The 27,162-nt window shown below is 40.5% G+C and overlaps 4 protein-coding genes across 7 annotated transcripts; 2 read left to right on the forward strand and 2 right to left on the reverse strand.

Moving 5' to 3' along the window:
- Nucleotides 1-976: 976 nt before the first annotated feature.
- On the reverse strand, nt 977-5,914 carry LOC104456460 (ribonuclease 2). Its single transcript, XM_039300644.1, has 9 exons — nt 5,583-5,914; nt 4,732-4,760; nt 4,461-4,534; nt 3,936-4,037; nt 3,839-3,842; nt 3,211-3,302; nt 2,180-2,341; nt 1,637-1,736; nt 977-1,270 (listed from the first exon to the last, which is right to left on the reverse strand). The coding sequence occupies exons 1-9, from the start codon at nt 5,777-5,779 to the stop codon at nt 1,215-1,217; spliced, it is 816 nt and encodes a 271-aa protein (XP_039156578.1). The 5' UTR covers nt 5,780-5,914; the 3' UTR covers nt 977-1,214.
- Nucleotides 5,915-6,297: 383 nt separating this feature from the next.
- On the reverse strand, nt 6,298-11,353 carry LOC120285934 (ribonuclease 2-like). Of its 2 annotated transcripts, XM_039300642.1 has the most exons (10): nt 11,108-11,353; nt 10,333-10,361; nt 10,062-10,135; nt 9,539-9,640; nt 9,442-9,445; nt 8,618-8,709; nt 7,481-7,642; nt 6,934-7,033; nt 6,494-6,569; nt 6,298-6,457 (listed from the first exon to the last, which is right to left on the reverse strand). In XM_039300642.1, the coding sequence occupies exons 1-9, from the start codon at nt 11,347-11,349 to the stop codon at nt 6,514-6,516; spliced, it is 861 nt and encodes a 286-aa protein (XP_039156576.1). In that variant the 5' UTR covers nt 11,350-11,353; the 3' UTR covers nt 6,298-6,457; nt 6,494-6,513. The 2 variants fall into 2 exon arrangements, with proteins under 2 accessions (XP_039156576.1, XP_039156575.1); XM_039300641.1 differs by having other exon boundaries at nt 6,301-6,569.
- Nucleotides 11,354-14,271: 2,918 nt separating this feature from the next.
- On the forward strand, nt 14,272-20,721 carry LOC104456462 (mediator of RNA polymerase II transcription subunit 19a). Of its 3 annotated transcripts, none has more exons than XM_010071264.3 (8): nt 14,272-14,527; nt 14,662-14,891; nt 16,237-16,274; nt 16,966-17,255; nt 17,411-17,632; nt 17,976-18,035; nt 18,357-18,491; nt 20,253-20,721. In XM_010071264.3, exons 3-7 carry the CDS (start codon nt 16,244-16,246, stop codon nt 18,405-18,407), a joined length of 654 nt encoding a protein of 217 aa, XP_010069566.1. In that variant the 5' UTR covers nt 14,272-14,527; nt 14,662-14,891; nt 16,237-16,243; the 3' UTR covers nt 18,408-18,491; nt 20,253-20,721. The 3 variants fall into 3 exon arrangements, with proteins under 3 accessions (XP_010069566.1, XP_010069565.1, XP_010069568.1); XM_010071263.3 differs by having other exon boundaries at nt 14,662-14,782; XM_010071266.3 differs by lacking the exon at nt 20,253-20,721 and having other exon boundaries at nt 14,662-14,782; nt 17,976-18,030.
- A 1,454-nt stretch (nt 20,722-22,175) lies between these two features.
- On the forward strand, nt 22,176-24,373 carry LOC104456463 (dolichyl-diphosphooligosaccharide--protein glycosyltransferase subunit DAD1). The gene is made up of 5 exons (XM_010071267.3): nt 22,176-22,358; nt 22,458-22,505; nt 23,567-23,654; nt 23,746-23,789; nt 23,931-24,373. Exons 1-5 carry the CDS (start codon nt 22,275-22,277, stop codon nt 24,012-24,014), a joined length of 348 nt encoding a protein of 115 aa, XP_010069569.1. The 5' UTR covers nt 22,176-22,274; the 3' UTR covers nt 24,015-24,373.
- The last annotated feature ends 2,789 nt before the right edge of the window (nt 24,374-27,162 follow it).

The raw sequence follows: 27,162 nt of genomic DNA on the forward strand, positions 1-27,162 counted from the left end.
AAGAGAAATATAAATGTGATCGATCGATCTAGGATACTGCATACTAAATCTACTCAGAACGTGATGCTCATTATGAGCTGCTATATATTCCTAACAGATGTATGGCAACGAGCTCTCAAAGTATGCTGATCGCACGGGATTATTCACCGGTATGAATGTTGAAGAGAGGTAAAGAGAATCATGTTCGGCCAACCATGTATGAGTGGGAGATGATGGTTTTTAGGTGATGAGCCTAAGTTGGCCCGTCCGCCCATGATGGGCCTAAAAGCTCGACCCACAGGATTATGGCCCATGGATGGAGGGATACAATGAAGGGGTACGTTTCTATTTTTGAGAGAACGTATATAAGGGAGGAAAGTGAGAGACAAAGACACATTTTGGCATTTTCAACGTACGTTCGTCTCTCCTCTCTCCCTCCAAAAGAAAACCAAAAGCTTAAGGCGACGCCATCTTCCCTCCAAGGCCAATCGACGTCATCGAATCGAACTGGATCGTTTTTCTCTTCCTCTTATCAGCGTTGGTGTTTAATCTGTGGCTAACAAGGTACACTTGATTCCGTGGTGTGCTTTAGGATCGGTGATACATGTGAATTTCCCGGGCTTCATCTTCCGCATTCGTCATTCGTTTTAGGGGTTCGATTTAGTGTCGAATCCGGTTTTTGAGAATCCGACATTCCCAACAGATTTTATACTTTTGGAATTGCTAGAGAAGGTGGAAGTGTCGGACAGAACCTCACAACTATTACCTACTCCTTTACTTCCCAGTAAAAACTGCTTCGTCCTTGATAAATAGTGATTGATAATTGATTATATTACAACCAGCCAATGAACTGAAAACGCATCTCAATGATATCTGGGCAACGATTCCCATGTGGAGATCATCATTGTGGCCTGGGAAAGGTAATGGCCAACACAGTCTTTACCCAACGCAGATGTCGCATGCATCGGCTCAAGGATCGGATAGGAAGGGACAAAGCTCACCAGCATGCAGGTTTATAATTTCAACAAGCAGTAGTTTCTTAGAAAGTGCATCTGCAATATCCCGACCCTTGAAGTGGGAAGTTCCGAGCAACTATGCACGCATCGTAGTAGTTCGCTCTTCATGATTAAGAATACAACATGAATCATCATATTGTACATATACATGACAACACACACCATCCCAATCATGGCCAAATGCCAACTGACTAATGGCAGCCTCTGCCAGTCAAGAGCCTATAGGACTTCGATTTGGGGAACCGACGACGCTATCCATTCAGTCTTTGCTTGCCCTACAAAAGTGGAAGAACCATAATGGATTTAGCAGAAGGTTACAAACAGTACAGAATCGAGGAATGTCCTCAGTCTCAGATGCATAAACTTAAGAGGCATATACTTGTAAACCTGGATGGTCATCTAGTGTTTTCTTAACCATACATGTTGACAAGCTATGGAGGGAATACTCTTAGCCAGGCAAGATGACAATCTGATCGTCAAGACCAAGTTGCATACCTCACCAAGTCACTAATATAATGAAAACAGAAAAGGGTTTTCCTGCGCATCTAGCTATTGGCACATTTGCCATATTTTAGTGACAAGTCATGTTTGACAGCAGCAGATGCAACTTCAATGAATCACGAGGATATAGTGAAATTTACCAGGTGAAACGTATGCTGGCAAGCTGACGTACTTGGGACATGAGCTTTTTAATAAACTCATATCTGGTAGAAGGATGGATCCAACCGCACACTCTCGAGGCTGTAATTACAGTGGAAATTCAGGCAATGCTTGGGTTAAGAAATAATTAGACTTAAAGAATTGGCATATTAAGGAATTAAAGGAATACCAACACATTGTTAAGAAGCAATGTAGCAATGACTATAATAAAAATACAGCTAATGAAGATCCTAAAGAACTGAGATGAATTACCCAGCTCAACTTATAGGCGTTTCATTTTTGGAGTGAAGAAGACAAGATGGTATTTCTAACAAAGTATCAACACACGGAACAAAAAGATAATGTGATTACAAAAGAGCCATCTCTATCAAGCAAGTCGATAAAACACATCCTACAGCTGCTACTTAAATAATATGACTTCTAACTAAGCGGATGTTTCTCAAAGAAAGGAAATTCTGTAATTTAGCGTATGAAGATCCTCCTAGAAAAATGCAGCAAATTTCAAGTGGAGTGAAAGGAGTAACCTTAAAATCCTTATAGAAGCATAAGTAAATCTCCTCCAAAGCTCCATTGGAGCAAGCTATTTCTGGGGTCACATGGAAAGCATTCTGAATTGCAGAAACGATGCCCCCAAGAGGATATTTTTCAGTGTTAGAAGGCAGATATCCAGCATCATTTAGTACTTTCTGGCATCACAGCAGAACAGAAACCATGTTAATTTGAAGCCAGTGCCCCTACTTTCGTGGAAGGGATCCCTGCTAGCTTTGAAAGCAACTGGGATGGCTAATGCATGCTGTGGTGATGTGTTTGGTGTGTGCACATGTGAATCAGAGCACATGTACATAAATAAGCTAAGTTGTGATTGCATGGCAAAGTAGAAGGCTATTTGACAAGTGGCTGATAAATGGAACCGAAATCTACAAGGCCAGGAAGCTCTCTGTTGGTCGAATATTTAGCAAGGATCTTGGCAGCGAATCTATTATAGACAGGAACGGGGTTTAGTATTTTGTGAAAGGCCAAGAAGTTGAAAGCCATGAAAGTCTCAATTCTCACAGTTTCCTTGGTTTCTTTTCAGCTTCTACCACACAACTATCTACACTGAATATATCACCAAAAGTCTCTCTCTTATTTTGCTAAATTGCAGCAACATATATAGGGAGACAAATAAGGCGGCCTAAAAGGATTTAAACTCGGGACTTTCGGCTCTATCACCATGCGTAGGAAGCAGAACTAGTGTCAAGTATTGTAAAAGCTCATGCTGATATATGAAAGCACTATTTAATATTCTGAATATATTAACAGCCACAGAAAGAGCCTTTTCTAAATTGTAGATTTCCTCCACCTAGCACAAGAGGTGTCAAGAAGCTATCTTGTTGCATCTCACTTACACCTCAACATCTCATGCAAATTAACTTCATCATGTCTCTATTTTGCCCATTACTATTTTATGGGCTTCCACTACCACGCTCAAGTCAAGATCCTCTACATGAGGCAACAGACTCAAAAAAATTAAGGCTTTATAGTAGACACGCAGATTCAGACTTCTGTAACTTACAGTCACATTGTATTTGAAGTAGACATTCAGAGCTGTTAAAAAGTAGCTGTACTCATCTCGCAATACAGGAAAGGAGCAAGTTCCATGCTTCTCTGTCATGGAAACACAAACATATGAATAAGAGCCAGTAAATCTGCCTTTAAGAAAGGCAGCTATTGTAAACCGAATGCATGCTTTGGACCTGCTCAACCTAGCATCCGAGCATTAAAGATCAAAATGGCAAAACGACACAGTTTCTCAAACATTTGATTGGCCAAAAAATTAACCAGCAGCATCTTCTATTTTGTTGGATGTCTCTTTGGTCTAGAAGTACCAGTCAAAAACAGAGAATCTTTTTTTATTTTGGCTTCAACAATGATTTCTTTTAAGCATGCAAATAGGGGAATTTCATCATTTTTTTCATTTCTTTTGACCAGATACCTGAGGACCATACCAGACTTGAGAGTTCTTTAGAGTTTGGAAAGAAATCAGCTTAACAATAGTTACTCATCTCTAACCTTTACCCAAATAAGACAAATGCCATAGCTACTCCATGCTATCATGCACTTGCAATGGTATAAATTCCAAGGAAAAATGCAAATATTTATTAACTGTACTCAAAGATCCATTGTAAGGAGAAGACACTTACCCCACTGCCAATAGACATCAGCAACAGCAGAAAATTGTCAGTGCGACATAGCGGTCAAGGAAACAAAAGAAAAGAAAAGTAAATAATTAGCAGCAACCTCATGAGCCCAGAATGATCCTTTTCTGCCATGACAAGTTGAAGATGAACCACAACTTAAAGATGGCCAGTATTTTTCAAGTGCATCAACCAATGTAGAGATCTGCAAATTCAAAAATCGCAGGGGGGAATGTCAAGAGAGCTGCCCATGTTTTTCAGACAAAGCTTAAAAAACCCCCATTAGACAAATAGAAATAGTGAAGCAACATTGCATTTTCAGAAAACTATTAACACAGTTTGGTTAGATATTGAAGTATCAGAGACGTTAGTCATCATAACAAATCTGTAGGCACCTCACAGGATTCCTTTGAAGAAAATATTCAAGCAGATATTCATTGTGTTAAGTGAATTTCATCACCAACTTCAACCGTCTCAATTTTCACACCAGAAAACATATCTTTTCACGAGTTACCCAGCAAGAGCTCTCTCCTGGGACACTTTTCAAAGTCAATGCAAGAATGTGGCAACACATGCATGAGTTTTTCATGCAGCTTAAAAATGACTAACCAACAGAAAAGAAAAGCACCTCTTTTTCATTGAAACGAGATCGACTGCAACAGGCAGGCCAAGTTCCATCATTGTAATCGGGCCATAGTCCATCTGCCATTCAGGTGCCAAGAAAAATTTAGTCTCTCTGTGCAAACTTCATGCCAACCAATACCATGTATGAGGAAGTCATGTTACAGACTCACAACAAAATTATAAACACAGTTGAGTTCAGAGAGAGGAAAAAGTCCTCTGTGTCATCCAGGCAACATAAGCAATATTGCATTTTTGACATAATTGGTCATACTCACGTATAGTGAATTCAGCTGGAGCATTTGAGCTGTAACAAGAGAATAGAAGAGGTGAGTTTTTCCAGCCTAATATGCATGAGCCAGTGAAAATTCACACCACTTTATGAAGGATATTACACATATCCCGGAACCATATGACAGGTGGTACTAAAGAAAATAAGGAGATAAATAAATTGGATGCAATGATCAGCATGTTTAAAATCAACCCTAATTTCTCAATGTTATTTGCCACACAATATCAACCCCAACACTAAACAAACAATCCAACTTGTTCCCTTTATATATTCTTGACGTCAACAGATACTTGGCCATGAGCTAATCAAGTCCAACCGCACTATACCAGATGACACGCGATACCATAGAGCAATCACATCTTAGTGAACTTATAACACTGTTTTCTCGATTATTGACTTGCCACCCTAGAGCACAAATGCGCTAAATACTACACAATCCTCAGTAGCAGCACTAGCGGCGCGTCACTAGAAACACACCTAATGCACTGCACGATAAATTAATCAGAAGAGTTCCATTTCGCACGTGTGACTTTTTCAGGCTTCTATGAGCTAGACATAGAGCTATGGTGAGGTATTTCCGGCAGGTTTGACGCGACTCGTTCGGCAATTACCGCACTGACACAATAGTTTCGCCATGAGCTCGTAGGCTGTCAACATGAAGCCATAGCTAAAATTCACCCGCAGTTTCAGTTTCGATCACCACGCCAGCATAACAATCAAACACGCGGATAAAGCGATCGAACGTCCAACGCACGGAGCACGAGGACGCGAGTCAGCGATCAGCCGAGGCGGAGCGTCTGGAATCTCAACGAAACAAATGACGACTGCGAGAATTACCCGCGGCAACAGGCGTTGGAGGAGCAGCAATGGCGAGTCCGGCGGCAGTAGGTGCCAGGCCATTGCATCGCCAGCTGGAAGTAGTCGAACTCTCTCTGGTTGCCCCCGTCGTCGGCCCCTCCGGCGACGACCGCCGCCGCCACGGCGATCGCCGCGGCGAGAAGCGTCAGGCGGAGGAGAGACGAGGAAGAAGCCATCGATGGAGAGAGAGAGAGAAAGAGAATCGGGCGCGAAAGATTCGCATAATGCGCGCGGCGGGGATGTAGGATTATAGGGGTGATACAGACAGCAGCCGGAATTGGGAAGGGCGGAGATGTCAATTCGTCTGCGATCGACGGTAACGGACAGAACCCCGAGCTGGGAGGCACCAGTGGCGAAGCGACACGTGGCCTGAAAAGTGAGTGAAATGTCTGCTTTTTAGCCCTCACCGGTCGTGGACTGGAAGTCTCGGAGACGTCCACTTCCGCTGTTAACAGTCCGACATATGCGGGGCCTCCTGAAGATGGGCCTACTCAATAACGGTTCGTTTGTTTCCTAGAAAATACACGATTTTTCAAAAATTATGATTTATACCATTTCAAATAATTAATTGATGAAAAATATTTTTATTATCAGCTATAATTTATATTTAAATATTTTCGTGAATGATAAAAATATTTTCGTTCATTCATATTTATAAGCAATTCAAGTAATTACTTTTTGTAAATGATGAAAATACTTTCTGAAACGTGAGTTTTCCACGAAATAAATAGAAATTTGCAGTAATCTGTTCTTCATAATTAAGAATACAACAAGAATCATCAGACTGTACATATACATCACGACATACACCATCCCAATCATGGCCGAACGCCAACTGACTGATGGGCAGCCTCTGCCAGTCGAGAGCCTATAGAGCTTCGATGTCAGTCAGCCTCTGCCAGTCAAGAGCCTATAGAGCTTCGATTTGGGGAACCGTCGACGCTATCCATTCAGACTTTGCTTGCCCTACAAAAGTGGAAGAACCATAATGGATTTAGCAGAAGGTTACAAACATAGCTGAATCGGGGAATGTCCTCGCTCTCAGATGCATAAACTTAGAGCGCATGCTTGCAGACCTGGATGGTCATCTAATGTTTCTTAACCATACATGTTGATTAACTATGGAGGGAATACTCTTAGCCAGGCAAGATGACAATCTGATCGTCAAGACCAAATTGCATACCTCACCAAGTCACTGATATAATGAAAACAGAAAAGGGTTTTCCTGCGCATCCAGCTATTGGTACATTTGCAAAATATTAGTGACAAGTCATGTTTGACAGCAGCAGATGCAACTTCAATCAATCACGAGGATATGGTGAAAACTTACCAGGCGACACATATGCTGGCAAGCTGATGTACTTGGGACATGAGCTTTTTAATAAACTCATATCTTGGAGGAGGATAGATTCAACCTTACACTCTCGAGGCTGTAATTAGAGTGGAAATTCAGGTAATGCTTGATCAAGAAATAATTAGACTTAAAGAATTGGCAAAATAAGTTATAAAAGGAATACCAACATATTGTAAAGAAGCAATTTAGCAATGACTACAATAAAAAAACAGCTAATGAATATCCTAAAGAACCTGACATGGGTTACCCAGCACAACCTGTAGGCTCAATTGTTTAATAAATGGAGTGAAGAAGACTAGATGGTATTTCTAGCAAGGTATCAACAGGCGGAACAAAAAGATAATGTGATTACAAAAGAGCCATCTCTATCAAGCAAGACGATAAAACACATACCACTGCTGCTACTAAAACAATATGACTTCTAATGACGCAGAAGTTTCTCATAGAAAGGAACTTGTGTTTTAGTGTATGAAGATCCTCCTAGAAAGATACGGCAAATTTCAAGTGTAGTCAAAGGACTAACCTGAAAGTCCTTATAGAAGCATAAGCGGACCTCCTGCAAAGCTCCATTGGAGCAAGCTATTTCTGGGGTCACATGGAAAGCATTCTGAATTGCAGAAACAATGCCCCCAAGAGGATATTTCTCAGTGTTAGAAGGCACATATCCAGCATCATTTAGTACTCCCTGGCATCACAGTAAAACAGAAACCATGTTAATAAGAAGCCAATGCCCCAGATTTAATTGACTACAAAGTCACTGATACTTTCGCGGAAAGGATCCCTGCTAGTTTCAAAGGCAACTAGGATGACTAGCGCATGCTGTGGTGATGCGTTTAGTGTGTGCATGTGTGAATCAGGGAACATATACATATATGTGCTAATTGTGCTTGCATGGCAAAGTAGAAGGCTATTTGACAAGTGGGTGCTAAATGGAACCGAAATCTACAAGGCTGAGAAGCTCTCCGTCGGTCGAATACTTAGCAAGGATCTCGGCTGCGAATCTAGTATAAAAAGGAACAGGGTTTATTATTTTGTGAAAGGCCAAGAACTTGAAAGCCACGCGAGTCCTTCTCAATTCTCACAGTTTTCGTGGCTCCTTTTCAGCCTCTGCCACACACCTATCTATACTAAATACATCACCAAAAGTCTCTCTCTTATTTCACAGTGCAAAGAACGTAGAAAAACCCCTACTATTCCAAAAATTTAAACGGTTAAATGACAGCACGATACGCATTTTAAATATTCTAATGCCCCTCGCATTTAGGCTAGATTTTGCTAAATTGGGGCAACATATATATAGGGAGACCAATAAGGCGACCTAAAAGGATTTGAACTCAGGACCTCTGGCACTATCACCATGTGAAGGAAGTGGAACTACTGTCAAATATTATAAAAACTTATGCTGAAATATGAAGGCGCTATTTAATATTCTGAATATATTAACTGCCACAAAAGAGCCTCTTCGACATTGTAGATTTCCTCCACTTGCATAAGACATGTCAAGAAGCCATCTTAGTTGCATCTCACTAACACCTCAACATCCCATGCAAATTAACTTCATTCCACTACCACGCTCAAGTCAAGATCCTCTACACAAAACAACAGACTAAAAAAGTTAAGGCTTATAGTAGATGCACAGATTCAGACTTCCATAACTTACAGTCACATTATATTTGAAGTAGACATTCAGAGCTGTTAAAAAGTAGTTGTATTCATCTCGCACTACAGGAGAGGAGCAAGTTCCATGCTTCTCTGTCATGGAAACACAAACATATGAATAAGAGCTAGGTAAATCTGCCATTAAGAAAGGTAGTTATTGTAAACCGAATGCATGCTTTGGACCTGCTCAACCTAGGATCCGAGCATTAAAGATCAAAATAGCAAAACAACACAGTTTCTCAAACATCCAATTATCCCAAAACCAGCAGCATCTTCAATTTCTTCGGATGTCTCTCTTTCTTTTTTCTTTCTTTTTTTTTTTTTTTACTAATGTCGTAAATAGTGATCTTGTGAGAGATCTTACATGCATCGCTCTGATTTACATATCCACGTAACAAACAACCTAACATTCACTAGGCAGACACAGGTTCCACAGTATTTTAGGTGGTTAAAACAACAGAGAACACATCACTAAGCAATTTGGTCAAGAAGTGCCGTTCGAAAAGAGAGAATACTCTTTCCTCCAATAAAATCTTTTTTATTTTGCTTGGACAATAATTTATTTTATGCATGCAAACAAGAAAAACTTCATCATTTTTTCTTTTCTTTTGACCAACATGAGGACCATAGCGGACTTGAGAGTTCTTTAGAGTTTGGAAAGAAATCAGCTTAACAATAGTTACTCATCTCTAACCTTTACCCAAATAAGATTAATGCCATAGCTACTCCATGCTATTATGCACTTGCAATGGTATAAATTCCAAGGAAAAATGCGAATATTTATTAACTGTACTCAAAGATCCATTGTAAGGAGAAGACACTTACCCCACTGCCAATAGACATCAGCAACAGCAGAAAATTGTCAGTGCGACATAGCGGTCAAGGAAACAAAAGAAAAGAAAAGTAAATAATTAGCAGCAACCTCATGAGCCCAGAATGATCCTTTTCCGCCATGACAAGTTGAAGGGGAGCCACAACTTAAAGATGGCCAGTATTTTTCAAGTGTATCAACCAATGTTGAGATCTGCAAATTCAAAAATCGCAGGGGGAAAACGTCAAGAGAGCTGCTCGTGTTTTTCAGACAGCTTGAAAAACCCCCAGTGGACAGATAGAAATAATGAAGCAACATTGCATTTTCAGAAAACTATTAACACAGTTTGGTTAGATATTGAAGTATCAGATATGTTAGTCATCATAACAAATCTGTAGGCACCTCACAACATTCCTTTGAAGAAAATAATCAAGCAGATATTCATTGTGTTTAGTATGTTCCATCACCAACTTCAACCATCTCAATTTTCACACCAGAAAACATATCTTTTTCCAAGTCACCCAACAAGAGCTCTCTCCAGAATACCTTTCAGAGTCAATGCAAGAATGTAGCACCACATGCATAAATTATTCATGCGGCTTAAAAATGACTAACCAACGTAAAGAAAATGCACCTCTTTTTCATCGAAACCAGATCGACTGCAACAGGCAGGCCAAGTTCCATCATTGTAATCAGGCCATAGTCCATCTGCCGTTCGGGTACCAAGAAAAATTTAGTCTCTCTTTGTAAACTTCATGCCAACCAATACCGTGTACGAGGAAGTGACATTACAGACTCACAACAAAAATTATAAACACAGTTGAGTTCAGAGAGAGGAAAGAGTCCTCTGTGTCATCCAGCCAACATAAGCAAATTGCATTTTTGACATCATTGGTCATACTCACGTATAGTGAATTCAGCTGGAGCATTTGAGCTGTAACAAGAGAATAGAAGAAGTGAGGTTTTAGGAACTATATGACAGATGGTACTAAAGAAAATAAGGAAATAAATAAATTGGATGCAACAATCAGCATGTTTAAAATCACCTCTAATTTCTCAAAGTTATTTGCTGCATAAAATCAACCCCGACACTAAACAAATAATTTGACTTGTACCCTTTCTATATTCTTGACATCAACAAATACTTGGCCATGAGCTAATCGAGTCCAACCACGCTATACCAGATGACAGACCATACCATAGAGCAACGACATCTTAGTGAACTTATAATACTGTTTTCTCGATTATTAACTTAGAACCCTACAGAACAAATGCGCTAAATACTACACGATAGTCATTAGCAGCACCAGTGGCGCATCACTAGAAACACGTATAATGCACTGCACGATAAATTGATCCCAAGATTCCCATTTTGTGCATGTGATTTTTTTCCAGGCTTCGGCATCTAACGCATTGGTACAATCGGATCGTAATGAGCTCGTAGGCTGCCAACACGAAGCCATAGCTGAAATTTACCCGCAATTTCAAATTCGATCACCACGCCAGCATAACAATCAAACACGCGGAGAATACGAGTCGCAGACCGCGCAAACGAAACCCCAATCAAAAGCAAGATTGCAGCGATCGAACATCAAACGCACGGAGCACGCGACGCGAGCCAGCGATTGCAGAGGCCAAGCATCCAGAGTCAACGAAGCGGATGGCAGCTGCGAAAATTACCCGCGGCAACAGGCGTTGGAGGAGCAGCAATGGCGAGTCCGCCGGCAGAAGGTGCCCGGCCACTGCACCGTCAGCTTGAAGTAATCGAACTCTCTCTGGTTGCCCCCGTCGTCCGCCCCTCCGGCGACCGCCGCCGCCGCCGCGATCGCCACGGCGAGAACCGTCAGGCGGAGGAGAGACGAAGAAGAAGCCATCGATGGAGAGAGAGAGAGAGAGAGAATCGGGTTACGACAGATTCGCATGATGCACGGGGAAGGATATGATATAGTGGGGGCGATACGGAGAGAGGCTGGAATAGGGAAGGGCAGAGATGTCAATTCGTTTGCGATCGACGGTGACGGACAAAACCCCGAGCTGGGAGAGACCAGTAGCGGAACGACGCGTGGCCTGAAAAGGGAGTGAAATGTCTGCCTTTTTAGCCTTCGCGTGTCGTGGACTGGAAGTCTCGGGGACGTCTACTTTCGCTGTTAACAGTGCGACACGTGCGGGGCCTCCTGAAGATGGGCTCGGGCCGGCCCGTCAGACCGAGTTTAGCAGTTCCCGGCCGGCTCGATTCTTCGCATGAGGGGCATCTCAATGATCTCGTAAAAAAATAAACGATTTAGAAAAACTAAAATAAATATGTTTGTTTACTTTTTATCAAAAATAATTGATTTAGAAAACATTTTTTAAAATAATCATTTATATTGTTTATGATAATTAACCAAAAAAAAAAAGACAAAAAAATATTTTTTATGTCTTTTAGGAAAATGAAATAATATATTTTTCTAATAATTAGCTTAAACCCAAAAATAAACTAAAAATATTTTCTATTGTTTAGTATAGAAAATATAATTTGATTTTCCAAAATAAACACACACTATTCAATGCGATAGTAACTTGGGCATTGGCAAAACTGGATTAGAGCATTAAAGTCTTGGGTTTGGTATTGATGGACCCTATCTCGAATGCTAAGGATTAAGGCACAAGCACCTAGGTCTCGGGTTTGGCCTTGAAGGATAAGGGTATGAGCATTACGATAACGAGTTTGGCCTCAATGAACCCAAGTGCTAAGACCAAGGTCCTGGCTTAGCATCAATGAAGTCAAGCATAGGCTTTGGGGTCACAAGCCTAGCTCTTAGCTTAGGTAGTAGGGACCCAAGCCCAAGTGCTAAGGATCCATGCACAAGCTTTTAAACATGAGCCCGAGTGCCAAGGACTAGAGCTTGAACATCAAGAGCCCGAGCATGGACGTAAAGGGCATGGACACTAGGGGTGAACGGATCTAGGGTGGGTAGGGTCTAGACTTTGACCCTGTATTAAACTCTGTTATAACCAATTCCCATTTTCTATACCATATACCCGATCTTGTTTGTATTGGACCTTGTACCCAACCCACCTTATTTTTTCGGTTCAGTTCTAAGGTCAACCCTATTTCTACTAGAACCTGTTTTGCAATTTCCCAATATCTTATACGATTTCGAATTTTATATTAATACGTGAGAAAATAACGCAATCTTCATAATTTGTATTGAAACATTAAGCACTTGTAATAAATAAATATATGAAATTTTTTACTATACGAAAATTAAGGATCTACGATGCTAATTATAATTAATAAAATCATAAGGCAAAAAATTAGTAACAAACATAGGTCTAATATTAGTTTTATTCCCACAACTATTACATGAAGCTACTCATCTATGCAAGCATAACTCCTCCTACAAAAGAGAAATTAGGCGAGCCAATTTATGTGAATGCAGCGACGAACACCATTCGTCCATCGGACGGTGTGAGAGGGAGTCGATGAGGGAGGGAAGCAAGTGAGGAAGATGAACGACAAAGGAAGGGTGCCGTGCGTTTTTTAGAGAGTCAAGAGGAAGAACGTCGTGTGATTGCAAGAGTAAAAATAAAAACCGGGGGAAATAAAAGGATTTTTGACCTTTACTTACAAAACCGGTCAAGGAACCGATTCCAAAACCGGGCCTGAGAACCAGCCCAAAACCACCAGAACCTATTTTTGGGTAGGTAATTATTCGGAGCCTATTCCCATATCGATTTAAATTGGTTCCAAATTTTGGGAACTGGTTCCCGGACTGGTTTCAACGGGAACGGGTTCCCGACCCTGTTTTCCGGGTGGGCTAGTCCGATTGCACACTCCTAATGGACACTATATTCCTCCATGTGAGCATTGACGTCATGGGACTAGCTTCGATGGACTAACGCCTAGGCATTGAAGACCTAGTCCTAGATGTTGAGAACCAATGTTAAGATATCTATATCCAAATGCATTGTTTTTAGGTCAAAGCAATAGAGCTTAGACATATATTTGGAAAATGATTTTTGATTTTTTAAAAAGAAAATCATTTTATTGAATTTAAGTATAGTTTTTTTGTTGACTCATTTTCCTAAGTGAATCAAACACTAGAAATTGAAAAAAAAAATTGAAAAAAAATTTGAAATTTTTTTTTCATAAAATAAATGGAGCTTAAATATATTTTTTCATACATATAAATTTTTGTAGCCTCTACAATCTAAGGACAAACAATTGAACTGCTTCAACCTGGAAACTAGCAAACCGACCTTATCTAGTCGATTCATAATGGGGCTGGTTCAATTATCAAATTTCAAAAACTACAACCCTGATTTAACTAGCCAATTTTGGTGCGGTACTCAGTTTTTCTACCTCAAAATGACTGGTTTTATCCAAAAAAAGCCTAAAATGGTAGAATTTGAAATGGAATTGGTCTTGAAGCTCTTTGCCTCTCACCTTACGTAAGCTCTTTTATTCACGTTTGGCATAAACATATTATAAAAACAATAAACATAAAAAAAGACTTAAAAAAGAAAAGAAAGAGCCCGATCGATTCCAAAGTCAAAGTCAATAGAGGCTGTTCCCGATTTCAAAAGCTAACGAGTTAAATTCCGGGTTTGCGGAACCGATTTTCACCGGCATGATCACCACATCCAAAATCGCCCAATCCGACGTCATCGACCGCAGTCTAGAAGCTTCGACGACTCTATGCATCGGACTTTCCTCACGTTGGAGTCAAAATCATTGACAAAAAGTGGGAAGACAACGCGAGCAACATGACCTAAAAGGACAGCAAAAGGACAATCGCTTAGGCGCGGCGCGGAGGGCGTTTTCGTCATTTCGGCCGGCGACGCAAGTCCGCATAACGAAACTCCCATCGATCGCGAGAGGGGCGCCCAACAACAGAAATAACCACTCGCTCGTTGGGGAGAACCAACCCCCCCTTTCCCGAAAAGCGACCCCCCGGGCGAAACCCTAAATCCGGAAAAACAAGAAAAGTTTTCGAGCGGGAGATTCCGCCCATCGCTTTCGATTCCGCTCCCGGCGAGCATCCGCTCCGATTCGTCCTCGCGCTCGCCGGATTCCTCCGAATTCGTCCCGCGTCGTCGAAGCTCCGAGCAGGCCCGGTCAGTTCTCCTTCTTCTCCTTCTTCTCCTTCTTCTTCTTCTTCTGTCCCTGTGTCGTTCAGCTGGTGGTCGAGAGTTTTCCGAAGCTGGCATTCGGCGGGGCGCTTGTGTGATTCGATTGCGCGCGGGTGCAGATTGTGGGAGCTCGTCGAAGCCGTCCAGCGGGGTTCGGGAATTGGGGGACCGCTTGCTGAGGTGTTGGAAGAGCGTGTGGGACGGAGTGCGAGCTCGGGGCGTCCGGGATCCATGCCAAAGGTTCGATTTTCTCGCCGGCCCGAGATTGCTGGCGCTCTTTCTTGAATTGGGTCTTGCTGCGCGCGTCTTCTTGGCGTACCTTTGTGATTTACTTGGAGTTTCTTGCTGGGTGAGTGATGGGAGAGTTGCTTCTCGTTTGTGATGCGCTAGATGGTGGCTCTTGCCTCCTTGTTGTTCTCTCTCTCTCTTTTCCTTTTTTTCTTTTCCTGGTGTGTGAATATAAAGTTGAACGTTGGCTATGTGGGAAGCTTTTTATGTCGTGATAAGTTCTTGGTCTCTGTTAGATCAAGTGATAATTTTGAGCGGGGAGTTCTCTGTAGATTTTGCTTGAAGCGGTTCCTTCTGAGTGAATTTATGCATCCAAGCACGAGACTAACATGTAGAATATTAGTAGTCCTTGGAGGTGTGGGACCTTTATTGGACCTATGTCGATTGAGTATGGCCACTAACGACTATCAGCAACCCCTGTCTCAATTACCTGTACTGGTAAATTTTAAGAATAAGACCTATTGTTGTGCTGGTGCCAATAAAGCCTAATGAAAGGACCGTGCTTGGGCTTAACTGGAACTGATGATAGTTAAATGTGTGACCATGTTATAAGACCACAGTCCATGGATGGAGGTGAGAGCCGTTGTGGATGTCACTTGTGGAAAACTGAAGGATTGCCATGTAAATAAACTTTAATATAGGTCATACGAGAAGCTTTGTTTGCATTTGTAGTTTCTTTGACTTCTCTTTGTAATGACTAGCTTTTAGAGTTGACATCTTCAGAAATTTCTTAGTTTGACATAATCATTTTGTTAGCTCCGCATCTGGCGTTGCCACCAGGGTTCTTACTTTTTAATGGCCGAAATGGTTTATATCTTGTCATGATAGTCCTCAAACGCTTCAAAAATCTCTTAGATGTACTTAGGAAAGCAATCATACTATTAGATATTGCACTGGTATTAAATAACTTTATAATTTCATACAGATGAGGCTTCAGATAATTGTGCGAAAATTTGTCCTAAGGGAAGCAAACTATCGTTAGTTAGCTAAAGATATTTCAGGGAGTAAGTCATTGATGCAGCCCACAAGGTCAAATGTGCTGATGTTGCTAAAAAATTGATACTATTTCCAAGATTTGGTGGAGTAGACTTTATCGAGAAATCTAACCAGATGAAAATTTATCTTTTCTATGTAATTTCTAATCTGTTTAGTTTCTTATTCAATAAGTTCATCTTACTGGTAGTTCTGTTTTCGTCCTATCTGTACTCTGGGTAGGTTTCCTGATTTTCCTGAGAAGTAAAGAGAGAAAAATGGGACTTCTTGGGTTGGATTATTCTGCTTGATCTTTTTTTTCCTAGCTTAATATTTGTTTAGTTTTGTCAATCTCATTTTTAGATGCTTGCAATCCTTATATTTTGTCATTCATTCCCCAAAATGTGCTATTAATGCTTCACCACTCTGTTCAGATTAATCATGGATCCTGAAGCCAAGAAGTTTGGAAGTGGTAATAAATTATTACTCATCTCTTTTTTTTTCCCTCTCCTTGGTAGCACTTTCGTTCATCCTTCTCTATGTAGTCACTGCACAGCAAAAATCTGAAAACAAGCAGTTCGCTTATTATTTTTTTTTTCCCAAAAAGTCTCAAGTGCTCATGATGGTGTGGAGAAAATGTGAATGGTCATAGATTATCATATATCCACAAATGTGGCACAAACAATTAAATTCATATAGCTATTGAGTTGAGGGAGGAACTGGCTCCTGAGGAACCACGGATCACTCCATATGGAACAAGCCTTACTGATTGGAAGTCTGCGATGGTCTACCTTTTTCTTTTGTTGCCTTTGACCTTTCAAAGTTACTTGTCTCCAATAGAGGAAAGTTGAGTAGCCCATCATAGGAATACTGAATTATCTGCACTTCGTTCTAAATGTGGTGGGAGGGGCCATGAAGAATTCAACACATTCGTTGGCTTATCATCAGAATTCTGAAATGTTTGTTTGATGTCGCTTTTCTTGATTTCGTGGGCAAGTCTTATTTTCTATGATCTAAATCTAGGGTTGCATTATTTGTTCTTCTCTGTCATCTTTCTCTCATGGTCTCCTTATTTTGGCTTGTTTGCATGTTGATACTATCTTCTTTTTGCCTTCTCTTTTTTGGTTATTTAGCAATAGCATATTAAATCGTTTGACCTTCAGGGCTTAGGGAACTCACCGGTGCCGTAGATCTTATCAGTCACTTCAAGTTGTTGCCCCACTATGATTATTTCTGCAAGCGGACACTACCTTTGTCAATATCTGATACCTCCTACCTTCACCATGTTGTGGGTGATACGACAATTAGAAAAGGAGAGGGGATGCAACTGGACCAACTTATTCAGAATGCATCTTATTCTCAAGGATCCAATGTGCACATACGGCCTTTTGACCTTGAAGTTCTCAGTGATGCTTTTCAACTGAAGGAAACTGCACCTGTCGAACTTCCTCCAGTATGTATTGTGATGTGCAAACCTCTTTTTCTTCAATTCCATAAAACAAATTTTTCTCCGATTGTGTAACCTTAGTTCCTTGAACCTAATGGTGCCTAAAGCACTGTTGTTTAACATGTGTCTGGAATGCTGATTCACCTTTGTTCCTTTTTTAGGAGGAAAAAGGCATACCAACAATTGCAGGAAAATCAAAAGGTGAATCAAAAGACAAAGATAGAAAGCATAAGAAGCGGAAAGACAGAGACAAGGAGAAGGATAGAGAACATAAGAAGCACAAACACCGTCATAGAGATCGAAGTAAAGATAAAGAAAAGAAGAAGGATGGGAGTGGACAGCATGATTCTGGAGTTGATCCTTCAAAAAAGCAGAGTGAAAAGGTGAGAGATCTGACTTACTCGAAAGACATAAAGGGTTGACAGCTAAATACTGCATACCCTGGCCTCGCATGAGTTTAAAATAGTATTTGAATTGGCATTCAACTGAAGTCTTGGATTCTCTCTTTTCTTACCTTGTGTTTTTGGATCCTGGAGAGTGAACTTAGGTATCTACTAAAAAATACTCGATTCTATGTTAGAACTTTTTTTCTTAATAAACTTTTGGGCGACCCAAGAGACGATTTATAAGACTTGGAATGGTGCATTATACTGATTTACGATCATTATAGAATAGATGCTACCATTTGTACTTAATTGCATCTGACCTATCATTGCATCGTGACAGAAAAGGAAGCACGACGAAGATGAAAATCTTAATGACATCCAGAAGCATAAGAAAAGTAAGGTAATTACAAATGCTCTACACATTTTACTTTGGCTTCAGGATGGTTGCTCAATCTTGTCATCCTTTCTTTGATGTATTACTAGTGTTCTGGCACATGCTAAGCTTGTGCGCAGTTAAGTGATTGAGTGAGGGGAAGAAATTGAGTAGTATATCCAAGGAAGTGACTGATTGGGGAAGTTAATGTAGATATGTTACACTTTGTTTCATTCTTTAATGCAAGGCTGATTTTGGAAAGCTAACATTGAGACAGAACCCATTATTGATATAGATAGTTCTTCCTTTGCACTTTTGAATGAGCCATCCTTTTGCTGATATTTGCAGCATAAGAGTTCAAAACTTGATGAGGTTGGTGTGATAAAGGTAGCTGGCTGAGAATGTGGCATGCTGTCACTCAAGTATTAGTCTTTAGATGTTAGCAGCAGCTTGGTGGGATTTTGTCCCTTCAAATTCCTTGAGGTATGCATCAATAAAGTGCCTTGTAACTTGATATTGCTTTGATGTGCTCTAAATTTTGGTTTTGACTGATTGGACAAAATACTATTTTCTGTGGGCTGATTCACATTAATTATCTTATTCTGGATTTTAATTAAGAGGAATTTTTGTTTCTAAAGGGACTTAATATATTAAAGGATCTCCTCATGGTTTGATGAAATATTGCCTAATTTCCCTAAACCGTGGCAATTGGAATAATCAGTAATGAGAAGCTGAGAATAGTCCTGGCATGCTGATGTAGCTTAATTATTGTTCATGTCATATGCACTCAGGGATGGATCCAGAATTGAAAAAAAAAAAAAAAATTCCTTTTTTTTGGGGGGGGGGTTGAATACACAGGAAAAATAGATTATATATTTTTGAAGATGTACATAAAATACTTAAAGAAAATTAAAAGTGGAAATTATGCCTTTTTTTTTTTTAATTATTGTATTTGTATTCAAATACTTAATTTGGCCATGATAAATCGTCGAATTAAAAATCATTCATGGTACTTTTATTTGATAGCCATTCCACTTATTAGGAATAACACTAAAGGGATGAATCTATAATTGATATATAATGCAAGCTCAAAGGAGGATTTCGACCTCAAATTTTCCTGAAGAATTTCATGAAAGCCCATACAAGTTGTTGAGATGAACTTTTATTTTCCAATCATCGATAAAATTTAATTTAAATTTTTAATTTGAATTTCTTTGGAGATAATCAAAAAGTTCCTAAAACTTTCATTTATCCAAACTTGAAATATTTTTCAGATTTACAAAGCCTGCATTAATCTATCTGAATTATATCAAATCTTCACATTTTATCTCATTCTTTATGTATTTAATTTTTTTTTCTTGTTACTTTGGTTTTTAATTGGATGATCATTCTAATTATATGACAACAAAGAGAAGTTTATAAACAAACTGTACATTTTAGTAATGATTATGATGCTTCATTTGATTTTTAATATAGCAATTAAATAACTATGTGAAATTTTAGATTTATTTTCTAAAATTGTGTTGATAATAGTCTTGGAAGGATTTGGTAGGGGGGGAGAGAGAGAGAGAGCTTACCGAATAAAAAGTGGACTATGGCAGATATAGAGCTTATAATTGAAGTGGGCTGGGGGGTGGGGCACGATCTCAATGCTTTGCATAGTTGAACCACCAGTTACACAAACCTAAGGATGAGTAGAAGGCTTTTTAATGGCCCCTACGGGGCTCCTCTTGGATCCATCCTTGTATGCCCTTCTGCAGTTGGCTTGGTTGTTAATGCAGATGGAGAGTTGATTGATAAGATGTGCTGGCAACAAAGGTTTTGGATTTAGTTGTTGGGTTTCCTCTGCAGGATGTCTCCAGCCATGAAATAGGTTGCGTGTGTTTTTGTCTTAATATGTTGCTCAAGAATGCTTGTTCCCTTTGGCAGCCCGTGAAATACTATCTCAAGTCTATCTTTGGGCCTGGAGTAGCTTCTTCTCTTGCAGAACTGATCTGACTGCTGTTTCTCAAAACGTGGTGGAAATTGTTTGCTGTAGTTTCAATTACCTCACCGCCTGAGCCGTCTGTGTGTCCTTCATTTATGCGAGTAGTTTAGTTGCTTATCCATAATGGGACATGTAGCTTTCAAACTACTTTTCATGCGGTTATCATGAATTTTAACTGTTGGTGAAACTCCCTTGTTGTTTAGAGCTCTTCCTGTGCATAAGGAAAAAAACTCACAGGTCTTGGCCTCCTTGTGCAGATCAAATGTCAGTGCGTAGGAGTATAACTTGCAGATGACAGGGATCGCGGAAAGTGAACTCTGTTTTCAAAGGAGGGCTTTGTAGATCTCGCGTGTTCTCCTCCTCACTCTTTGTGGCTAATTCGATGTCAAAGACTCAAATTATTTTTAGATTTAGTTATTGGTTTAGGAGATGCTTAGTGGTGTGAATAGTCTCAGATGGTCATTAGCTTTTTGGACTGATGAGAATAGGATTTGGGGATAGGGGATGTTGTGAATGCTTTTAGCTTTCCCCTTGTGTTGATGTAAATGACTCTCCTCGTCAATTGTTGGCAACTTGTAAATGTGAGGTCGATGGTGGCATGTCATCAAATAATGTCTGATCATTTTTGTAAGATTATTAGTGGCATGGTGTTTAGAATTGTGCTCCTTCAAGTGGTGGCACAAGGTCGCAAAATCGGTTTAAATTAAATAAAATGTCATGCCCTCATGGTGTCTATTTAAAATACGTATGACGTTCGAGCGGACACTGGAACTTTTGCCTAACGCAGATGGTTGCCCGGTTTCTGATTGAGGGAGGGTCATATTCCTAAATGACAATTTGCTTGATTTTGTTTGTTAAAGGACTCATAAATCTATGTACGGAATTGGCGGGATAATGTCAATATGGTAATTCTTTAAAATTATATGTCTTACGAATTTGTATATTGTATTTCTGAAAGTAAAAATGATACAAATGGTCATTAAATTTTAATGATATGTGTAATGTCGTTCTTTTAACGTAATCTTTGAATTTTAAATCATTATAAAATACGATTCTTGAACTTTTTATTTATTTAAAGCAGTCATTCAAACTTTGATAAACGTTTAATTTAGTCCCTAAAGTAAATAATTCAGGGATTAGATTGGATCCAAAGATACAATAATTATGGGAGTACATTAAAATTTTATTAAAAATTTATGAGCCATATTGAACAAATTAAAAATTTAAGGATCATATTACATACAATGCATTTGATTCAACTTTTTCGAGAGGCTTTTGGTATAATATCAGCTTTGGGAAGGCTAGTTGGACTTTTAACATTTGACCAAATATTAAAGCTAATTTTTTTCTTCTAAGGCTGTACTCACCAATTCTTTCATTTTCTGATTTTGTCCCTCGTTATAGTTAAGCTTCTTTGAGCTAAGGCAACCGGCGAAGCTAGATTAGGCTGGCGAGGTCGCAAGATAGTAGCTTGGGTTGCGTGACCCCATGTGCCGTTGCCCGGGGTCAAGGAATCTCAAGCGTCACATGAACTAGGGTGACGGTTGGCAATGCCAAATCTAGCTTATCGGTGGTCGTTACCTTTTGCTGGAGGGTTTTGAATTTTTTAATTAAAAAAGGAAAAATTAGACTCAAAAGCCCTTCAAACACTATTTAGGACAAAGTAGCTTTACAAAGGATTTTTTACAAAATACAATATGCATTTCTTCAATGTGCTTTAGATTAACGGCTCATTTGTAAAGCCCGCACCAAACGCATCCATATTAGGCTAAGACCCAAGGAGCACAATAAATAAATTAAAATTTCATGAATCATATTATATATTAAGTTAAAACTTGGAGACCGTTCATGTAATTATCGATTTCTTAAAATATTCTCAATCGTCATCGCGTTGCATTCGCTATGCGCTCGTTAACATACGAGGACAAAGCCGCGTCATGGATAGGCCCGATTCCAATTCAAGATGCGGTCGTCCGACGTCGTTCTCGCGGAGAGATGGACCACGGATGCCTTTTGTCGATGGGCCGGCATAAGCGGATCAGCTTCGGGCCCATAGACTTCTCATCATTCGTCCCGGTCCATCCGGCCGTTCTTGGGCCAGACGGGCCCGAAAGTGGGCCCGCATCGGCGGCCCGCGATCGGGTCAACCCGCCGTGTAGACTGGATAGTAGGTTATTGCGCTCCACCGAGGAGCGAGGCCGAGGAGGAAGAAGACGACGAAGACGACGACGACGACGAGGGTCGAGAAGCGAAGCGCAGGGTTGCAGCAGGAAGAAAGAATGGCGAGATCGAGCGGCGACGACGCTCAGGCTCTGTTCCACTCGCTCCGATCCGCTTACGCCGCCACTCCCAAGAACCTCAAGGTCTCTCTCTCTCTCTCTCTCTCTCTCTATGTGTGTGTGTGTGTGTAATTGAAGAGGAAATCGACTGACGTGACCGCGTTTGCTCTTTTGCGCCTCCAGATCATCGATCTGTACGTGGCCTTCGCCGTCTTCACAGCACTGATTCAGGTACGCCGCGATCGATCCGCCCGCTCGAGCTAGACATTTTCTATGCGCGTCGTTTGAGTTTTCGGGTACCCGGTTCGTCAAATCCCGTGGTCGGTCGGTCGGTCGGTCGGAGGGTTGCGTCCCTGTTCCGATTTCTTTCGCTAGGAACCCCACGCTTGTTGTGGCTTTTTTCGGTTGAGATGGCGTTCGGGGCTTGTTTTTGCCAATTGTGGGATAGCGAGCGAGGAGAGAGGATGGGTTGATTTCGATTTTGTCTAGTTTATTTCAGTTCGCCAATTTTTTGCTTAATTTCTTGATACTTTGCTTAACTGGGTGCTCTGGGCACTTGACAATTAGACTTGGTTTCGGTTAATTATCTGTTCTAGCTGTATGTGTTCCGAGGCAAATAATCTTTGGGAGTAAGAGAGGAATGGATGGATATTGGGTTCGAAGCACTCGCAATTTTTGAAACGGGAATAGAATTCATTTCATTTGTGAAAGTACATTGGGGACTGGGTACCGGTTTTTCTTTCTTTTTGTTTTCCCCATTTTGGTTGTGATATTGAAGACTCGAAACCTCTTACACCAAGGAAGAGCGTGGAGGGAATAGAGGGAACCTCCATCCTTATTTTTAGCTGAGGACATTGAGTGAGAAGAATCAGGGGCAGCTTTGTTGATAAAGAGGAGGGAATTTTACAGACAAGCATCAATGTAAATGTGAACCATCGTGCATTTCTGTTGCCTGCAGCTATGGCATTGATACTAAGTGTGGACATGGGTCTAACTCTTTGCTAACTTGTCTTTTCATTTTTCATTTTCTATTGATTCCGTCTCGCCAATTGTTTGGATTAAGTACAAAATTGGTGGAGTGAGTTAAATCTTGAGAAATTTTGGCGGGTGCTTGTTATATTCTACATGTATGAACAAACTCGTTCCATGTCAGTCTCACACTCAAAAAATCTGCCTGGCTTGCAACTTTTAGTACTTTTTTGAGGTAGAATCATAATATGTAGAGTTTTCACTTGCACAACTCGAAAGTCCTCTGTTGGAAAATTTTTGATAGCAAGTCTTCTCTTGAACAGGTTGTTTATATGGCTCTGGTTGGCTCTTTCCCTTTCAATTCGTTCCTGTCTGGGGTCCTTTCTTGTATTGGAACGGCCGTCCTGGCTGGTGAGTAGGACAGGCTCACAAATATTGATGATGTCAATTGTAACCTTTTTGGATAATTCATATCTGAATTGCTTTGGTTAATTGGCCACAGTTTGTCTCCGTATCCAAGTGAACAAGGAGAACAAGGAGTTCAAGGTAACCTTCCATCTGTGCAACTTGTTTTTCATTATTCCCACCTCACTGTTGCTAACTTTGGGACATTACTCTACCTAAACACGACAATAGCTTAATATTTGGTTCTAAACTGATTGATGTTGCTTATCGCATGATATGCAGGATTTACCACCTGAGCGTGCTTTCGCAGATTTTGTTCTCTGCAATTTGGTGCTTCACTTGGTGATTATGAATTTCCTCGGTTAAGCTGGAGCCACGGGTTTTGCAGGATCTACATAGCTTGAGGAGTGATCGAATAGTAGTAAAATAACTAGTTGCCAATTCATTTTGCTTTACTGGACTGTGAGGTGCAAAGCTAGTGATATGTGCTGAATGATAGGATTTTGTGGATTGACTGGGGAGCCCAAATTTATGTTCTTGTTTGAGGTACACCAAGAAAAGAATGATTTTTCTTCTGCCGAGAACACCATAGCTTGCTTTATTTGATTAGCTTAGTTTTGTATCATGGTTGTGCTTAGTCTGCCGACATTTGGTCCTGTCAAGGATGTCAATGGGCTGTGGCATGTCGGATTTTATAAGTAATCCAAAATTTTCTGTTCTGGGGAGTTGGTTTTGGGTTATCTTGGGGGTCCTGGACACCCCTGGTTGTCTAAAACTCCAAGCAAATTTCGATGGGCTTAGCTGCTTCCGACTGCCCTTATGAATGAAGGGATCATGTTTTTCTGGATAATATAGAGGGCCAGTAGTTTAGGACGTGGTCCATTTTTGTTCAGTACTCTTTGGAATGATTTTGGCTTATTCTATTATTAACGAAATAGGCTCAATTCACCACAGATACTAACTCTCTACCTTTAGCAACTACCATTAAAGAATCTTTGGATAATGTCAAGTGATCTGATCATTGTACATAAAGGGAGGGGGGTGAGGGGCTGGGTTGTGGGGAATCTACTTTTGACAATGGTGAGGGCAATGATAGTATATAGGTAATGTCAAGTGATCTGATCATTGTACATGATCGTTAAAAAAATAGTGCTGGATATACTAATTTAATTGCCATTAGCTTTTCCCGAGATCGTCGTCATCCAAATGCTTTATAAACTTTCCCTCGCTTTGTTTGTTTTCAAATGTCTCTTTGCTAAGCCCTGCTAGTGATGCTGCGGGGAAGGATTGATCCCGTCTATCTATCAGGACTCGTTAGGTCCGGCTTTTCATGCCCTTGGCTCTCTTAAAGGAGGAAGGTACCTTAAGCTAATTCGCGCACGCGACTGGTGGTTCCTCATTTACGGATCTTTGCGGGTACAAGTTTCCTGTAGGCTAACTGAGGTCTTTTGGCCAGCGAGCGCCGACAGGTTATTGATTGCACGTCCAAGTAAGTTAATGTGCCCAAGTTAGGCAGTGTCGTGTATGTCGTTGCAGTGATTTCCTAGAAGCTCACCACTTGAGAGCCCCGCGAAGGCGATTCTCTCATTGGAATCTTTCTGCACTGTTTCACTTTATTTGATGTCTTCTATCGACTTAAAGAAATCGTTTGTACTCTCGCTTGGACGCGTGTAATGACGAGGAAAGCAAACAGGGGTCCTAGTTGTTCCCATGTGAAGATATGGAGTTTGGCTGAAGGGGACATGCTCTTGGTATTATTGATTGTCACACCCCCGATTGCCCGATAAAACAAGACAATCGATACCCGCCCGGGCAAATCATTTCACATCCTATCGTGTGCCTTTCTAGCATGATAGATTCCTAGTCTTGTTTAATGGTATAGTCACTGTAAGTATACTCTTTCCTTGTGAGTGCTCGGTTCCTTTGGTCATTGATTGATCCACTTTACTAAAACATTGCAAGTCCTTTAGGGTATGAGGATGCGGTACATGAATCGATCGTGTGGCATATGGCGAATCTTGTATGTGAACCAACTAAGATACATAACGGAACATGTGTATGTATTGCTTATTGCCTCGAGAGGGTCATGTGCCTCCTTCAACAAGGAAAATTTTTCTTGTAATTCAATCCTATTGGATTGGAACAATTACATCTAGAAGAAGATATGCAAAGTTGCAATTCAACTCAAGTGGAGGAAAAAATGAAAATTAAGTTATTGTCACAAATAATAAGTATGACAGCATCAAATTGCTTGAGAAAATAAAATCATTTATTTTACTTCGATATCGAAATTAGGATTAATCATAATCTATCGTAGAGCAAAAATCACACAAAATTGATATTTGGAACTGAATATTAAAACCCCCAACACTATCGAAAATGTAATCCGCTTAATTGAACTCGTCGAGGCTTCAGCCAAATGAGTCTATATCATTGGCACTCGAAGTGCTCATATGAAATCAATCAAGCATCACCAGCTATTACAAACACTTTAGCCAATGAGTCTATATCACTAGCGCTCGAAATACTCATATGAAATCAATTGAGCGTCACCAGCTATTACAAACACTTTTTCATCATCGGATCCGGTCACATTATTCTCTTCTACAGATGAAACGTCAGTGCGATATTAACCGGTGGGCATGAATTTCCATCTCCCCTCGTCCTTTCTCCCTTTTCTTGCTCATCCTCTTTCCTTTTTATCTCGGCCTTTTGGTGGTATCCTAGCAAGTTTTATTCGCCAATCCAAAAGCATCTTCCTTTTTTTTCTATGGCATGGTGGAATTAGAAAGAGAGAAAAGTAAAGGAAGAATTTCCCCCCCGGCTCAATCTAACCGAGAAAGGTGGCGAGGGGGGTGCTCATAGATTCCACTCCAAAGCGCACACGAAAGGCTGAAGATACTCGATGACATTCCATTAGATTTCTCCACTTTTGCAAGAGCTTTTTGCTTTTCTTGGCCTAATATAATGCCACCCACAAGCAAGATATCTTCTTTTGCATGTCCAGATATGTTTGTCTTCAGCTAATCGCATGTTGAATGAGTAGCTTCCCCTAAAGTTTCTTTTTTTTTCCTAAGCTGTAGAAGAGGATGTGGGCATCACTTGCTTTTGTTTTTAGGTGGACTCTGAGTTCCATGCCAGATTCGCTCGCATTCTATGCACTTTCTCAAGCTTTTTATTCTTGTTCTGCTGAGTAGCCCCGCTTAGTGTACTATGGATAAGCAAATGCAGATCCAAACCGCTTGGTGTTTGATGCAATTTTTAATGAATCTATCCAATAATCTACGAAACTTCATAAGAAATTTTTATACTCCCCCCAACCCAACCCCCGAGTAAGGCGTCGCAATTTTCAGACCCATGATATAAATTTTTGAGCAAAAGTAAGGCTTGGCAATTCGTGCTTTTGTGATTTAATGGTGCTCTATCGAGCTTAGATCTAACTCAATGTGGCAATATACGCAGAAAATGTTTAGGACAAAATTTCTTATATGAACATGCAAAAATATGTGCACAA

Source organism: Eucalyptus grandis, chromosome 8, assembly GCF_016545825.1.
Source record: "Eucalyptus grandis isolate ANBG69807.140 chromosome 8, ASM1654582v1, whole genome shotgun sequence".
NCBI lineage: Eukaryota > Viridiplantae > Streptophyta > Magnoliopsida > Myrtales > Myrtaceae > Eucalyptus > Eucalyptus grandis.

What these genes read in the sequence shown, in the direction of transcription:
- LOC104456460 (XM_039300644.1), bottom strand. Translation starts at nt 5,779, where the DNA reads ATGGCTTCTTCCTCGTCTCTCCTCCGCCTGACGCTTCTCGCCGCGGCG. An exon ending in GCTTCTATAAGGATTTTAAG is followed by an intron (nt 1,737 to 2,179) that starts GTTACTCCTTTC and finishes CTGTAATTACAG; the next exon opens with CCTCGAGAGTGTGCGGTTGG. An exon ending in GCCAGCATACGTTTCACCTG is followed by an intron (nt 1,271 to 1,636) that starts GTAAATTTCACT and finishes CCACTTTTGTAG; the next exon opens with GGCAAGCAAAGACTGAATGG.
- LOC120285934 (XM_039300642.1), bottom strand. Translation starts at nt 11,349, where the DNA reads ATGCGAATCTGTCGTAACCCGATTCTCTCTCTCTCTCTCTCTCCATCG. An exon ending in TCCAACGCCTGTTGCCGCGG is followed by an intron (nt 10,362 to 11,107) that starts GTAATTTTCGCA and finishes CTCTTGTTACAG; the next exon opens with CTCAAATGCTCCAGCTGAAT. An exon ending in TCCAGCTGAATTCACTATAC is followed by an intron (nt 10,136 to 10,332) that starts GTGAGTATGACC and finishes CCCGAACGGCAG; the next exon opens with ATGGACTATGGCCTGATTAC.
- LOC104456462 (XM_010071264.3), top strand. Translation starts at nt 16,244, where the DNA reads ATGGATCCTGAAGCCAAGAAGTTTGGAAGTG. An exon ending in CACCTGTCGAACTTCCTCCA is followed by an intron (nt 17,256 to 17,410) that starts GTATGTATTGTG and finishes TTCCTTTTTTAG; the next exon opens with GAGGAAAAAGGCATACCAAC. An exon ending in AGAAGCATAAGAAAAGTAAG is followed by an intron (nt 18,036 to 18,356) that starts GTAATTACAAAT and finishes TGATATTTGCAG; the next exon opens with CATAAGAGTTCAAAACTTGA.
- LOC104456463 (XM_010071267.3), top strand. Translation starts at nt 22,275, where the DNA reads ATGGCGAGATCGAGCGGCGACGACGCTCAGGCTCTGTTCCACTCGCTC. An exon ending in TCTTCACAGCACTGATTCAG is followed by an intron (nt 22,506 to 23,566) that starts GTACGCCGCGAT and finishes TCTCTTGAACAG; the next exon opens with GTTGTTTATATGGCTCTGGT. An exon ending in TGGAACGGCCGTCCTGGCTG is followed by an intron (nt 23,655 to 23,745) that starts GTGAGTAGGACA and finishes AATTGGCCACAG; the next exon opens with TTTGTCTCCGTATCCAAGTG.